This window comes from Rhinolophus sinicus, chromosome 17, assembly GCF_057876585.1.
Source record: "Rhinolophus sinicus isolate RSI-liver-muscle chromosome 17, RSI-T2T, whole genome shotgun sequence".
NCBI classification, from domain to species: domain Eukaryota; kingdom Metazoa; phylum Chordata; class Mammalia; order Chiroptera; family Rhinolophidae; genus Rhinolophus; species Rhinolophus sinicus.
Genome location: NC_142517.1, coordinates 145,424,298 through 145,440,273, shown reverse-complemented (window position 1 = coordinate 145,440,273; position 15,976 = coordinate 145,424,298). Strand labels below are relative to the sequence as shown.

Below are 15,976 nucleotides of genomic sequence, written 5' to 3'. Positions count from 1 at the left end.
GGCAACAAATGGAAGAGGGAAGGTACACAAGGCCCAGAAACCTGGATCGTTACAGGGAGGATACTGAGAGAGGTCACCTTCATGTCCAAGTTCATCATTGTTCCCGGGAGTGGGCAACACCATAGCCCATGTGTTTCAGCTCAGAGCTTCTGAGGTTTAAACCCTGCCCTTTTCAAGGGGTTCTGGAGTGTTTGTTTAAGCAGGGATGGTTCCCCAAAGATAAAAGGCATTCAATACCCGAGAGTAACATTAATAATTGAAATCAAGTACCTGCAGCAGCTTTCTCCACATAATGAAGTTCATTATAAAATAGGGACACTTGGTGATATTTTTCCTTTACAACATTCGATATATAGTGCAACAGTGTTTGCTTTCGGTCTGTTGACTTTGTATCTAAGAGCTGAAAACAAAAGGGAAAGAGTGAAAGATGCTGGGATGTTCTCCCTCTCAGAGTTAGTAACGAGTACAAATGCCCCAACATGGACCAAAAAAAAAAAAAAAAAAAAAAAATCCCACAGGAGATTCAAGATTGGATTTGCTCTTTGGTGAACCAGCCCACTGATTTTTAAATGACTCGAGGACGACCCTACCCGAGAGGACTAGGGTACATGCTCCACTTTAGGGAAGGGATGGCTCCAGGCACCTACAAGTGTTCACACACCTTCCCTCACAGGAACTCCCCACCTCACAGCTGGCTCACTAAACTGGCTTAAAGCAGGAAGGCTCCAGTTTTAGTGCTCTCCAGAGTGAAGGTGCAGAACAGGAGCGCATGTGGAGCAGCAGGTGTGTGCAGGTGCCCCCACCCCTACGGCTCCTACGCTACAGTCTTCACCTTCAACTCAGCCCGGCTCTTGTTCTGCAGCCTCTGCTGGCCCACAGCAGATGTGCTTAATGGACCGTGACCTTCCGGAGCCAGAACTGTGACTAACTGGACACTCCCTAACAAACAACCATGTCTCCCCCAAGCTGGGGACTCAGCCCACTGCCCCACCTTGTCACCTGGAGAACACACTACCCACACTCGGCCTGGTGGGGGTGGGGTGGGGGGGTGCCATGCAAGGTTTTCTCTAGTCCTATTTATATAAATCAGGTGACTCTGAAACACAGCACCCTTTTCCATCCAGGTAAAAAAAAAAAAGAAACATTTTTAGAAAAAAACAGAAAAGTATAATAAGAATTTTTTTTAAAAAAAAAGCACTTAGAAAAAAATCTGCAATACCATCCAACCTCTCTGTTAATATCTTAACTCCTTCCATTCAGTATGTTCAACCTATTTTACGTAGCAGAACTCAAAGTGTATATTCAACTTTACCCTGCTTTCTTTCCTCAATACAAAATTATCTATTTCTTTGAAAGCTCTTCACAAATATTCTAACAGTTGAAGCAGAGGTCACTGTCTTAACTACCATTATAGCATATCTAATCCTTTCCCAAAATCTTGCATCTTTATATTGTTGCCAATTATTTGTAATTATAAATAAAACTGAGCATAATTGAGACTCCTGAGGAAAGATTCCTAGAAATGGAAATACTGGGTCAAAGGGTATAAGTATTTTTAGGGTTCTAAGCGCTGGCCGCCAAACGGTGTTCCAGAAAATGTATACCACTTGGCCCTCCCACAATCAGAGGGTCCTCACCAAAACGTGCTCCTCACCCCTCCCAAGAGCAGACCCTCTCTGCTCCAAGACCTCTGCCGGATGTTTCATCCCTCATCTAGATCTTGTACGTCTCTTAGTGCACTCACCAGATCTAAACTCTGAAGTTTAAATCCATAAACTGCTCCTCGTTTACTGCTATTCATATAATTCCCGAGGGCCAAAATGATCTGCAAAAAATAAAGGAGAGAAAAGAGAAGCCCATCAGCACAGCATCCCAGGCAGACGAACGCAGCTGACAGGTCAGCTCCTCTATACTTGTATACAAGGAAAACTTCACTTGCCTCCAGAATTTTCTTGAGTTTTTGAGACGACTTTATGGAGACAGATGCTGCTATAATTGAGTGCAGTTGCTAGATTCCAGTCAAAGGAAAGATGGGGACGGGGAGAAAAAAAAAAAAGATGTTAAACATGGGAAACTCTAATTGGAAACTAAAAATTAACACAGAAGAAAACAGGCCTGCATGGAGACCTTAAAGCCTTAATACTGAGATTCTATTTTTCTTAAATATCGGAAATTTAAATTGTCCTGCTAGGTTAACTATATCATTACATGCAAGCTCTTCACTAAAAACTATCAGAAATGAGAAGTAATGTCAGAACTTGCTCATCACAAACCTATAACCAATGAGACTCAAAGAGTTAGGAGTCAGCAGCATCTTCTAGCAGAACTCAGTTCCTACCTCCTTTAATCGTGTTAATGCAATTGGTGTTTTTCAACCAATGGAGCTGTCCAAGAATGAAAACAAAAACAGCAAAAGAATATAATCCTCCTCTAGAAGCTGTCAGAACACGTCTTGAACAGACAGGCATGTTATTATAATCAGTAATTAACAAAAGTGTATTTAGAAACAGAACTAGGAAAGAACCGTTTATGATACTGACACGATATTCATAAGTCTCTACCACATTACCACAAAAAAACAAGAGATGGCTGGCTACTATTGTATATCACCACAGTGTAACATAACACACTTCCAAGGAAGACAACGCTGATGGTAAATTTAATGCTTCCAATGACAGTCAATAAGCCTGTCCCCTAAAAATATGGGATCGGTTTTAGAAAGTCACATTTTCAGGCTTGCCAACCCAACCAGAGAAATGGTACCTTCAGGAGGGGAATAAGTTTGAGAAAATGGTTTTTCCTTGTCCTCTGTATTGACGTGTCCTTTAAAATCCAGAGGACATCTGCAGACACTGAAAATGGCATTCGCTAGGGAGAATAGCAATATGGAATATGGCAAGTCGCCATTTTCTAATGTACTTAGAATATACAATATCAAAAAGATGGCCAAAATAACAATGCAGTCTAGAAAGTTCTGGGAAGGAGTCTTTAGAGCCCATGACGCTTACGTGCAATTCTGGGAAAGACTTTAAAGAACAACAAAACAATTCTCCACCTCTTTGGACGCCCTCCCCTGCCAGAGTCGGTGCACTCACAGGAGTCAGCATCTGAATGCTTTCAGCAAAGTTCCCGATGAAGGCCATGATGGTCATCTTCTGCATGAGCCGCTCAATCTTACTGAACTGCATCATAAACCGGTCTTCATCCGACAAGTTCTCCAGGGGCTTCCTTTCCCGCTCATAGAGCCGGAGCACTTTCACCTCATTCTCAGTTGGCAAGAACCTCATCAAACATTCTACAAAGTCTACAGGCAATGTCTTCAAGTCAAATCTGAAGACAGATGTGGACATGTCAGTGTTAGAGAGAAAACCTCCTGTCCTTTCACCCACACCTCATCTGGTCAGCCTGTAAGTCAAGTCTTCCTTTATAGGTGGACGGTGAAGACGCCCTGTGGAGCTGCCCCCTGACGGTGCACCAAGTACCTCCATCGGTCCTTCCTGAAAAACTGCACTTTATCACAATCACCCCATCCAGCTATTAGTATAGGCTTTTAGGCTATGAGTACAGCTCGAAGACTCTAGAAATCAACAGTAAATGACAGTAGAAAGAGACAGAAGGAAGGTGGAAGCATCTGATGGTAAGTTATTCAAGGGCATGGTGTTTTAGGCACATGAAGTGCTAATTAAAGAGACTGATATTATACACACAATTATAGAACATCTGGTGAACTCTGTAAAATATTTCAATTAGACCAATAGCCTGGTATATATTTTCTTCTTTAGGAAAAAAAAAATACATCCAAATGCCTGTGCCATATGGATGTTTTGGCTTAAATGCATACATCCCTTGAAGGAAAACCAGGTCTTTGTAGATGTATGCTCAGTCTGAACAAACGGAGTATTTGCTACAACCTCTATTTTATTCTCTGAACAATCTTTGTTTTCAGCAAAATAATATAATTGTATTTAATCACTACGACAAACAACGTAATAAAAATTAAAAACCAAAATGCATATTAGGTTTTGACATCAGAAATCAGTACAGACTATACGATGCACTAGACTATTAGATTATGATCCTGGCTGAGGACATGAAATTGGAACAAATGACTTCTTGGGGCCATTTACTGCTCTAGGAATCTCTGATCAAATTTATGAAATACAAATTTATGATGAATTAGTTCCTGAAACATCTAATAATGTCCTTATCATATTTGAAAGTCACCATGACCACAAGAAGAGTAGATTCTCCTAATAGAAAAGTAAATAAAACCGATGCCCCTTCTCTGCGGTTCAAGGATAAAAAAACAACTGAACTTTGTTTAAAATGTTCTGAAAGCAGAAAGAGCAACAGAAATCACATTCCTATTGTTATAAATTAAAATATGCATCTGTATCATATTTGCATCTGGCATTGAATTGTATCATTCCATAAATGCCATCAAATTTGTATTCAACAAATCCAGATAAAATTCAGATACTTCAGAGAAAACTGACATTTTCTCCCTTTCCTTAGCATCTGCAATTCTCCACTCAACTTTCCTTGTATGTAAGCGTTGCTGTAGACCTATGTAAGAGAGCAGACCAAGATAAATGACGTTGTGATCCAGCTGTTATTCTAAAACGATTAATTACTCATTCTAATACAGCACTTTTGAGGGTAATTTCCGGTCCACCTCTCTTGTGTTAGCATTTTACTAAATACTGAAGTTGCATATACTTAACAAAGGGAATCTCTGGTGTGTGGCTATCAAGACTAGCTCCATCTTTTTTCTTAGATCTCACCTCACGAATGAACTATTTCTGTCACGTACTAATAACTTTATCCTAAATTTACTAGAATATAGTTTTTCAGAATGCCCTAAACTTACACATGAATAGCTTTACATATCTCATCGGCGGTCTTTCCAGCTTTCCTTAAAGTTATGGCAAGATTTTTGGCCCTATTTGCTTCTAGTAATGTCACTTTGTTGGATCCCTTCTGTGTTATCTTCTGCTTGCTTGAAGAAAGATCAATGGCAGGACCTTGGGCTTTTGTCTTAAATATTTCCTCAAATTCATCCACATTTAGATCCTGGGGTAGAGAGGGATTAAACAGGCAAGTTGTATTATACTTAAAAATTAAGTCAGGAAACCATAATATTCACAGTTTCTTAAGTGTCAAAGAATTTACTTTTTCCGTTCAATACTTGTCTTTGACCACCACTAGCTCTATTTTGCTATTTGGGTTAAAGTGTGACTTACATCGCATAACCAGGCATGGAATCTAAAGTAGACAACTGATCCCAGTCAATTCTATTGCCTTTCAATAATTATCTTGCGGGGATGGTGACCACAGACTAAAATTCTCCATCAAATCAGCTACTGAGTGTGATTGCTAAGCCCTTATTCATTTTGTTCAATAAAAAGTTTTATGCCCTTTCATAAATTAAGGGCAGAGACTGTGTTGAGATATATCTATCTATATATCTGTAATATAGCTATCTATACAGACAGATAACGATAGACATCCAGATAGGTAGATATCTATCTGTCTGTCTGCATAGATAGCTATATTACAGATATATAGATAGATATTTTGTGGCATACACTGAAGATGCTCAAAACTATTGCATTTTATCTTAACTTTTTAAAACATCGTCTTAGAACCACCTTACAAAATAGTGTCCAATTTTAGTCTCCAACATTATAAATCTTTTTCTTTCCATCAAGGCATTTAAAACCCTAGTACTTTATCACTGAAACCTCCAGGTTAACAGAGCACCCATTTTGGCTTTGCTGCACAGAGAGCCCCATGTTTCTAACCAATGAGAAAGATACCTCCAGAATTCGCTCGTCATCAATTTCGTTGAAGACTGTGCCATTGATCTGATTTGGCTTCAGGGCAACCCAGTTAAACACTGGCATTCTGAATTTCGTCTTGATTGGCTTCTTAATTTTCACAGCTACAGAGGTCAGAGAGAACGAAATTAAGATTCCACCATGACCCCAGGACCTTCAAGAACAATCAGACAACAGTCCTTGCAGATGACACAGTAACACTGGAGGAAGGCTGGCAAGAGGTGCCCACGTGTTTTAAAACACCACACAGAGCTTTTGCCAGAGCAATCTGAGGTCATCATTTGGTTGATGGATACAACATTACATTAAAATAGTCTAAGAGCCAGGGGCTGATTTTCTTTTTTGAATGCAGGCAACTGGATTGCTGCATTCCAGCCACAATGTTAGGGCAATGCTTATTTAGGACAAAGAAAGTATTGGGGAGCAAGAATTATTAATTTTATTAGACAGCAGAGAGGGCAAACACTCTGTGTGACTTAATTTAGTTTGATATTGGTGAGCATGAGTTGAATTTTGACATCCTAAATTCTTGGTTCTAGAACCCACATTTCCAAACAAATCTTAAACGTTGATCAGAGACTACAGACAGTGGCTCGCTAAACCACCAGGAATGTAACATCAAGAATGCTGATTTTCAGCCAAAGCGATACATTCCTGTGGATGATTTCAGATAATGAGGATTACATTGGCTGCTGAGTTATTTCAAACAGACTAAGGGCTACGAATGGCCCCAAATAGGAAATGGTTAAGAAGACAGCAAGGGTGCTTAGAAATCAGGATTTGTATTGCTTTTTGAGACCAGCACGAGTCCCTTCCCCTCTCTTTTGAAGAGCAACTTCTCCCTAGGCAGCAGCTATGTCTACTAGAAGGCATCCATGAACTCATTAAAATACTCTTTTCACTTTGGAGAAATAAGCTAAAAAAAAGCAAACCGTTAACTCTTCCGTTAGTTAATTATACATCATAAAGCAGTCCTCCCAAAACATTTAGTTATATATATTCGCCTTCTTAAGTCTGTCCTGGGATGCCCACCGCACTATTTGGGAACTTTGTTCTCTCTCTCCATAGCAAGGGAGGGAGAAGAACTTCAGTGCAGAACAAAATAAATGTAACACACGCTGGGCTTTTACCTGGCTATCCACCTCCGTGGGAGGTAACTGAGAAAGGGGGGCAGACGGCCTTTCATTCCTCCAGAGTTACAAAGGCCACAGAAACAGCAGGAATGTCATCTGATAAGTCGATACAAAGGCATGCAGGAACACAGAAACACAGCTTTGCCAAACCAGGCCTTTCCACTACCGAATGTGACACCTGAGTCCCCACTACCAACAGTGTCGGATGCCTCGCCACACTTGACGTCTGTCTACAGTGCCCAGGAAAACCCACGGCCTTCATGGGACACAGGAACACACCTTCCTCTTGCTGGGACTTCAGCAATAGTGAGGGAGCTGGGGGCAGGGCTGTGCAGGGATCTTATCATCATCTTAGGTGACAGATCAGTGACATTTGGTTCGACCATCCCTCCACAAACACGGCAGGCCTCAGGACACTCACTAGAAGTCATTCTACTTGTAGCCGCCCTACTTGTAACTCTTTAGCAAGATTGGGAATAAGCCTGAGATTGGACAACAGGCTTAGGAGTTCTCTTTGGAAAGGTTGTCTTAACTTTGACTGGGGAATAGGGATGGGGTGTGGGGGTGTCAGAGGAGGAGGGGGAGGGCCCTGTAGGTGACCATGATACACAGTGCTCAGGTTAAAGGAAGTGACTCCTCGTGGGTGAACAGGTGTACCATGGAGACAGCTGGAGACTAATGGGACGGAAATGGAAAATCAGCCCCCAGCAGCTTTTCCTTGTTCTGGGGAGGAGCTTTCCTTCTTCCCTCGAAGAAATCTAAAATCCTTCTCCAGTGGAGGCCTTAGATCTAACTATGAAACTTAACCTAAAAGGAAAAACATTGCTTTTCTCAGGGGGGAAAGGAATGTGGCATACGAAATCCAGGAAGTCTGCTTAATCTCTTCTACAGGTTTAACTCAAAAGGGTGGGCAACCCTAGAACAGTCAACCAACACCAAGACTCCCCACAGACACACAGTCAGAATGCAATGGGTCAATGTAAGAGGAAGTGGCAAGATGTCAAGGCACACTGTGACCAACGGGGACACATGGCAAATACTCAACACACTCAGTGAGGAGCAACCTACAGAAAAGCTTGATTGGCCCATCTTTTGTGGAAGCAGAAGGAACAAAGAAAATACAAGGGGAAAAAAGTAGATATGGTTAGAGTCAAGCGGCTCAGCAGTTGACACACTCTTAGCATAGAATTTCATGCTTCTTGGACACATTTCACAAGGCAAGACAGCACCAAAAATTCATTTCCATTCAAGCCTGCCTCGAAGACTCGCTTATTATTTCATCTTAAAAAAAAAAATCCTTTTTTTAGAAAAGGGGGAATAAAACAATTTCATTATAGCAATCCGAAAGCTATATTGAACTGTGCTAAGTATTCCATAGGATATGAACAATGTTTAATGAAAAACGAGCAGCCAGAGTCCAAGTTCTCACTGTGGAGTTCCAAAGCGCATTCTCCTACGGAGACAGCAAAGGCTACAGACGGCCCCCAGGCTGTCATAGAGGACCCAAGCAGGAAATGGGAGAGAGATCAGTGGAGCACAGCTTTGAGGAAGTAAGCCTTACACTTCAAATGCACAGTTCACACTACTAATATTTTCTCTATAAAATGCAAAGAAAACTCAACTACATAAACTTAGGGGATCTCCTCCTGGTCCCGTCTCGGCCACAAGAACATGCTTGCTCATTGTCTGTGAAAGAGATAAGACATCCTACTGCTTGCAGATCCAGGGACCAAGCGATGTCACAGGTTTCTGATTTCTGGGAGCCGTTGGCCTATCATCTCAGCTCTGTCTCTTGGCTCTACTGGGACATCCTGACTGTGTCTGACTTCATGGTCCAAGAGAGAGAGATAACTATTGAACACACTGGCCAAACATCTCATAAAATGGTCTACAATCACTAAGTATTAACAGCCAAGTTAAGGATGAGTAATGAAAAGAAATGAAAGGCCTTGTAGAAATCACCTAATCTCAAGCTACCAAAAACTCATGAAGATCTTATAATCCTTATGTCTTATAACAAAACAAAACATCTTGTACTTGTTTAATGGACACTTACAGCACCAAAGAGGAGCTTCTTCAGTCCTGCATACGGTCCTCTAAATTGCAAAAGACACAAAGGGGACAACTTGCAATTGTGGCAACCCTAAAGGTGGCAGTGAGCAATCAGCTGAACACAGATGTCAACACCGTGAAACTGAGGCAAGCAATAGAGCCAACAAGTTTTTAAAATTAAGTAGAACCCAGGCACAAAAAAAAAAAAATTAACCAGAGAGGACATGATCCGTTCAGAAGGGAGCCCTGGACCTGGCGTCTGAGCTTGCTGGCTCTTTTGCTCTGCAAGGCAGTTCTGAGTTCTGTGCTAGAACTCAGAGGAAAGCAAGTGGAGGCTACATCACGTGTTAGGTTTTCCCAGAGATAAAGAAAGCAGGACCAAATGAGAGACAGCACGGCAGACACATCTCACAGTGAGCACGCTTCGGGTGCTCCAAGGAAAGCCTCATCAGTGAGCCCGGTGCACATGACAACGACAGGTTTTCACACTCAGCCGCTGAAAACAGTCTGTCGTCGGACAGATTTCTGGGGCTTGTTAAGAGGTTTTTGGTTTGTTTGTTTGTTTGTTTACATTCCAAAATCCAACATTTCCACGATGACACTCCTTCAACTTTTGTCCTTCAGAAGCAATAAAAGTTCTAGAAGAAAGTGGCAGATGGGAGTGACCTTGAAAAGTAGAAATAAGTCACTGGTCTACTGTGAACATTACTTTGAACAAGTATCTTGTTACTTTGACAGTTTTATAGAAGTTGGGGTAGAAGTAAATACCATGGATTGGATGTGGCACAAGCTTGCTACTGGTGGCTTTCTGGTGTCCAAAAGGGCTTCAGTCACTAGGCTGAATTAGCCCTAATGACTGGCTGATAAAGCTGTAATTGGACACTCGAAGGGATGGAGGCTGGGATATCGTTTACAGCTAAGACTGTCTTTTAGACTTGGGGCAAAAGACTCTGAGAACTGCAGCCTTGGAGATGTGGAACATTAGCGTGGTAGTTCTTCATCAGAAATACGAGACCTCACAAAGGGACTGAAGTGGACCAGGAAGCAGAGCCATCCGATGTCACAGGGACGGCATGGCAAAGCTCAGAGCAATTCCAAATGCCAAGGTAACACTCCATGGCTGGGAAAATGGCTGGCAGTATCTTAGAAAAGAATAAGAATTCATTTCCAAGAAATGAAAATAAGAACGTGTATTTCAAGGCATTAGAGCAACTGTCTTCCACTCACCCCGCGCCCAGCCTGTCTTACTTCTGGTAAGGTAAGGATGCTGCATTCTGTCCTGGTTGGCAGGAAGACAATATGCATTATTTGCATTATTTGGGAGCATTTCCAGGCAAGGAGAAATGTTGGCAACATTTCCCCTTGAGGCTTAACTGTACTATAGTGAATTCTGGTGTCCTCAAATGCTCACAAGAAATGCCTGGAAGCCTATGCAGCAGGGAATTACACAAAAAGGCACTTTCTCCTTTTGTAGATGACACTGCAAATATTTAAGGAAAAAAAAAAAAAGACACAAGCAACAGAAGCACTCTGTGTCAGAGCTCTGACTACTCCAGATGTCCAGAAGTGTTGCTGAACCCGTGAAAATGCATGTCTCTCTTGGCTTCTATAGGTGGGGAGAGTGGAAGACAGGAAGACGGTGTGAGATCAGAACTTCCTGCTAGGGAGAGAGTGACAAAGGCTGCTCAGAGAAAAATGCCTCCCGTGCAGGACAATTTCCCCTTTACATTAGCAGGGACGTTCTTATAGTAAAAGGAGATACATATGATTGCAAGAGACCTGGATTTTGAAAGAATGGCTTTAACCCTCCAGAGGTGAAACAATTGAGTGTTCCTTACACAAGTACCTGGGTCTTAATTCTGTGCTCTTACCTGCTAATCCTGAGTTGAAAACCACTGTGGGAGAGGACGTCCCGGGCAGTGGGGGTGCAGAGGGAGGAGGCGGGGGTGGTAAAGGAGGAGCTGGCACAGTCTCAGCTGCAGGACCAGGGAGAGGAGGGGGAGGGGGAGGGGGAGGAGGGGGCGGGGGTGGAGGAGGGGGTGGCGGCATAGGCGGTGTTACTGGACCATTTTGCACTAGCAAAAGAAAAGAAACACATTGACTTTGAAAATAGGGGAATGCTTCCCCCCCCTTGCAATATGTCACGTGCACACAATGTATCCAAAAACAAAACACTGAAAAGGACAAAGGATTTTTTTTTCAAAGACTGTAAAATTTCCTCATTGACAAATGGGGACTATACTGCAACATACATGAAATGAAGATTTATATGTTTCATCTCAAAATGTAAAAAGTTCTAAAACTGATAAGTAAAAGAACATGCCAACAAAAGCAGACAAAGACCATAAAGGAACAGTGGGTTAAAAAAAACCCCACAAATCTCCTAAAACTACCTCAGTTCTCCCGCCGAGGCTTCTTACCTGCTTCAGGTGCATCTGACAACAGAGGTAGTGGTGGGGGAGGAGGGGGCAAGGGTCCCGAGGAGGCGGCCCCTGTTCCTGGTCCCACAAAGTTACCCACTGCCACTTCTGACCCTGTGGACAAAGTGCCAGAAGCCACAACGGGAAGGATGGAGATGTCCCCGTCCCCTTTCTTCTGAATTTTAATGGTCCCTTGTTTCTCCAGTTCATGAATCTTTTTTTCCAGGGTAGACTGTCTTTGAATGGCTTCTTCTTTTTCTTTGACCATTTTCCTTAATGTGTGAACCTGGGTATTTGCATCTTTGTATATTTCCTGCAAAAGAGTCTATGGTCAAGAGTTTGTCTTTGCACGACATTCATACCTCTTACCATCAGATTGGCAAATTGAGGAGAAAGAAAGTTAAAAAAAAAAAAGAAGAAAAAGGATACTCATATATAGGAATTCTGTGGAACTCAGCCAGAATTTATAAATGCCCACGCATTATCATTTGTTCACAGGTAATGCATGCAACATGTTAGCGATTGTTATTCTGATGTACTTCTTTCTATTAACAAATAAAGGTAACTCAATTTTCCCTTCAGGCGAAGAGGAACAGGGCAGAGATGACCCCAAAATAATTTTATAGCTGACTTTGGGATATCCTGAGGGTATTTTGATGGTGCAGCATTTTTCCTTTCACTTATTTTAAAATTCATTTGTAACTCCTAGATACATATCAGCTAACAGTAGACAAAAGTGCCCTAAGTCAGACTTGGATAGAAGTCAGACTGGGATTAAAAATCTGCAAAGTGTGGAATAATCGACTCCTGAGCAACCAGGAGCTGACTATTCCTCAATGGATTTCTCTGGCCTCACAATGCCCCCTGGACCCAGCTCAGGGCAGCAATTGTTATAACCTTTTCCCTTTGGTAATGCAGTTAACAAAACAGGCCAATGCTTCCCTCTACTAATTACTTCTTTCTGACGAGGGTTTTAGCAGGAAACAAAGAAGTTATCATTTTCAATTCAAAGGCTGTCTCAGTTCCTTTTATAAGGGGCCCACAGTGTTTCCAGTGAAAGGATTTTATGGAACTTACTCGCTGGGCCTTGTACATGTGCTCTCTCACCACAAACCTCCAGCAGGCAGGGAAACATTCTTCACACCCTGTCTATTATTAATAATCTGAGAGTCTGAACTTGAATTGAGTCCATATGCTACAACTTTGTCTCGATGGCGTGCCAGAAAATAAATTTCCTAGAGTTAACTGTAGGACATGTCAGAATATCGAGCAACACACACAGACATGATAACCATCGCATAAAATGTGCCATTTCATCAGCGGTGGTGTAAAGGCAAGCCATTTGCCTGAAAGCCCTCCAGGCACCTTAGTGGTTTTGTTTCTGTACAATTCTAAGCACACAGATGGCATGCCATAAATACCTGAACCGTAAGGTAAAACAATGCTAATGACAAATAAAAAAGCTGTGATGATCTGATAATAAAATGGATTGTTTTTGCTTTTCTTTCTTTTTTTTTTTTGTGCATGCTATTAGGTCTTGTCTATGTTGTGATTTCACCATTTCCATGGCAACCACCAAATCTGGTTTCAAGTAGAAGCAAAGCAAAATAACAAAGAAATCCAAGTTCTAATAAAAATAAATAAGTGGCATGAATTAAATCTATGCCGTGTTTTTTTATTTCCAACCAAATGGATGATCCACTGAATCAACTCAGATTCGTCCAGATGGGAAAATATTGTTGCTCCCAAAACCTGTGACAAGGAGGTATTATAAACCCCCAGCACTTGACTGCACGCACATGTGTATACAAACCATAACTATGTGTACTTTTGAGTATCACCTCTGAAATTGTTCCAATAAATACACTGCATTCCAATGACATGAATGTATTCCACGCTCTACTAGACTAAAGCTGGAGCATGCTCCCACAATGCCCAGCTGGCCGGCCGTCATCATCACACTTACTCGAACCACATCCAGCTCCTTGTTTCTCTGCATGAGCTGCTTTTCCAGTTCCACGATCTTGGACATGGCTTCATTCTCTGTGTCTTGCAGTTTTTCAGACAACTGTCAAGTTTTGAAAGGAAAGTGGTGTCACAACACAGGATCATTCTGATCAGGTCCTTGGTTCTCAGAAAGTGTAGCTCAAAGTCCATTAGGGGACCATCAGAGTCCCGCATGTATTCCACAAGTTATTTTCTGGAAATGGTAATATTTATAATATGGCTCTGAACATGTATTTGTTTCTAACAGAAATTAACTTACACCTGATCCTTAATGAAGCCCGTACGCGAGCTCCTTAGTGTTGGGACATACACAATGTCTCTCTCCATTTCTGCTGGGGCTACAGAACAGTAGGGGAGGGAGGAGAGAAGTCCACCTTTCCCTCCCTGAGAAGGGCCATTAGGCAAAAGCGTCTGAAAACTGTTCATCCAGAAAACCTGGCTCTGTTATTATTATTATAGGTAACCAACTGACAAAAAGACTACTACTTGTTTTGACCCAAACTACCCAAATACTAAAAGTCATTTGGAGGGGCAGTTCAAATAAACAGATGGCTTACTACAAAAGTGGGTTCTATAAGTAAGTATGGCCATGCAATGCTGGCTGAGGCTTCAAGAGAAAGACAGGGTGAGCCTTGTGTTAAACAGTTACTTTTCGCACAAGGCTCTAGAGCTGAGCAGTTTCTGATTTCTTATGTCTCACTGAAAATGATCACATGTAAAGAAAATCAGGGAGGCAGGGTGAGGAGGAATAGTAGAGATTTACACTGATCGGGTTCAGGATAATATAAATCTTTTAAGGGAAGAAACAATAAGCCTGTAAATGCTCTTCCTAAGCAGGTGTCAACTGGGTGGAGCCTTCACAGCAGCACTTTCCAAAGGGAGGGGTTTTGGCAAGTTAGCTTAAGCCCGGAAGATGCTCATTTGCAGACGATGGGAAAGGTGAGGGACATGAAACACATGTAATACTCGCAACGAGGAAAATAAATGTCCAAAGGGGAAAATAACATCCCTTCAAAGAGACAATTCATTTCATAATCAAGGATACTGTCAATCAGAGTTCATTCAAAAAAATTTGGCCCTCACAACGTTTGGGTTTTTAAGAAGCACCATTGTTCTGTTCATTCTTGCAATATCCCAACATTGGTTGAATGGATGCACAGATGAATAACCTCTAAAGGCCGTTAGACTCATATTCAGCTGGGTCCGTGGCAGGAAAAATCCCTCAAAGAAAAACAAGCCCCTGTCCTAAGGCAGAGCTGACACTGTACAAGAGGCTACTCTGCTTGAAAGAGGAGGACATATGGGAAAGCTTGCTGATTTCCTCGAAAATGCTTATTGTTTAAATAAAGTTATCTATTTATTTAAACTTTTATTTATTTTAAGTGTGTTTTTCCAGGACCCATCAGCTCCAAGTCAGGTAGTTGTTTCAATCTAGTTGTGGAGGGCGCAGCTCACACTGGCCCACGTGGGGATCAAACTGGCGACCTTGCTGTTAACAGCACCGTGCTCTAACCAACTGAGCTAACCGGCCGCCCCTAAATGAAGTTATTTAGAACTTGAGTAACCATGAGGCAGGAATGTGAAGATCTACATCATAAAGCCACTAGATCCTGCTGTCCTCGGGCTTGTGTGGACACATCTAATAGATGATGACATATATTCAGAACAAGGTACTTTTCCACCTCAGGCCAAATTCACATACTTGAATTGTACTTCTCTCTAAGTAATGTCAATCCTCTAACTCCCCTGTGCCTATCACTAAGGTGGCCAGGGAATCTGGACTTAGCAGAATCCGAGCAGGAGAACTAAGGCAAGGCAACAGATTCCACTTAGTTTGAAGGAACACACCTGCCTTCTTTGACAGAACCCAGAATGATTTCTGATAGCACTCTACCCCAAGGGGCAGCTCATTTCTATACTCCAAATCTTTTCATTTACTGCAACAATGGCTAATAGTCATTGTAATTTGCACCCAGTTAAAACATAAGCAATTTTTTCCTTTTCTGAGATGTAGTTACATGAGAGATGTTTTCTTCCAGTTCTTCCACCCTCTCCAAGGCTGCATTCTTGGTTTCAGCATCTTCCAGCAGAGCTCCCACATCAAACACATTGTCCAGGTAAGCCTGAATCTGTACCTGCAGCTTGTCACTCTCAGTATGTTTCAGCTTCTAAAAACCAAAACGCAAGACAGGGCGGTGTTAGCATATCTGTGGAAACAGAACAAAATTACCCAATAGCCTACATATTTTTGTCTGTTTCAAATAGTTCAGTCTTTTCCAGAAGAGTTTGATATATCATCCTTCTTAAGAGAATAGCGAGTAACCATCTAAGTGGGTACCATCAGATCACTTTCTGGTGAATACCCTCTCCCAAATATACACACATTTGTTCCTTAATCCTTCCTGTGGATATATTCCCAACATGGACAGGTTCCAACCTTTGAATATTCCAACATGGATATAGTCCCAATTTTTCTATTAGGAAAATAGAAAAATTAAAAGCAGCTTGAGGGGAAACAACAGTC

The 15,976-nt window shown here is 41.8% G+C and overlaps 1 protein-coding gene across 12 annotated transcripts in view; it reads right to left on the bottom strand.

Moving 5' to 3' along the window:
• FMNL2 (formin like 2) overlaps positions 1–15,976 on the bottom strand; it is a 281,040-nt gene that overhangs the window by 14,250 nt on the left and 250,814 nt on the right. For 6 of the 12 annotated variants that reach the window (XM_074336414.2, XM_074336391.2, XM_019751736.3 and 3 more), the window contains 11 exons: positions 15,471–15,620; positions 13,412–13,513; positions 11,446–11,758; positions 10,897–11,100; positions 8,042–8,062; positions 5,820–5,944; positions 4,871–5,073; positions 3,096–3,330; positions 1,940–2,008; positions 1,745–1,825; positions 271–400 (listed from right to left, as the gene is read on the bottom strand). In XM_074336414.2, coding sequence (XP_074192515.1) covers positions 271–400; positions 1,745–1,825; positions 1,940–2,008; positions 3,096–3,330; positions 4,871–5,073; positions 5,820–5,944; positions 8,042–8,062; positions 10,897–11,100; positions 11,446–11,758; positions 13,412–13,513; positions 15,471–15,620 — 1,633 coding nt within the window. The remainder of the gene's footprint in view (positions 1–270; positions 401–1,744; positions 1,826–1,939; positions 2,009–3,095; positions 3,331–4,870; positions 5,074–5,819; positions 5,945–8,041; positions 8,063–10,896; positions 11,101–11,445; positions 11,759–13,411; positions 13,514–15,470; positions 15,621–15,976) is intronic. The other 6 variants (XM_074336408.2, XM_019751744.3, XM_019751740.3 and 3 more) reach the window with 1 other exon arrangement.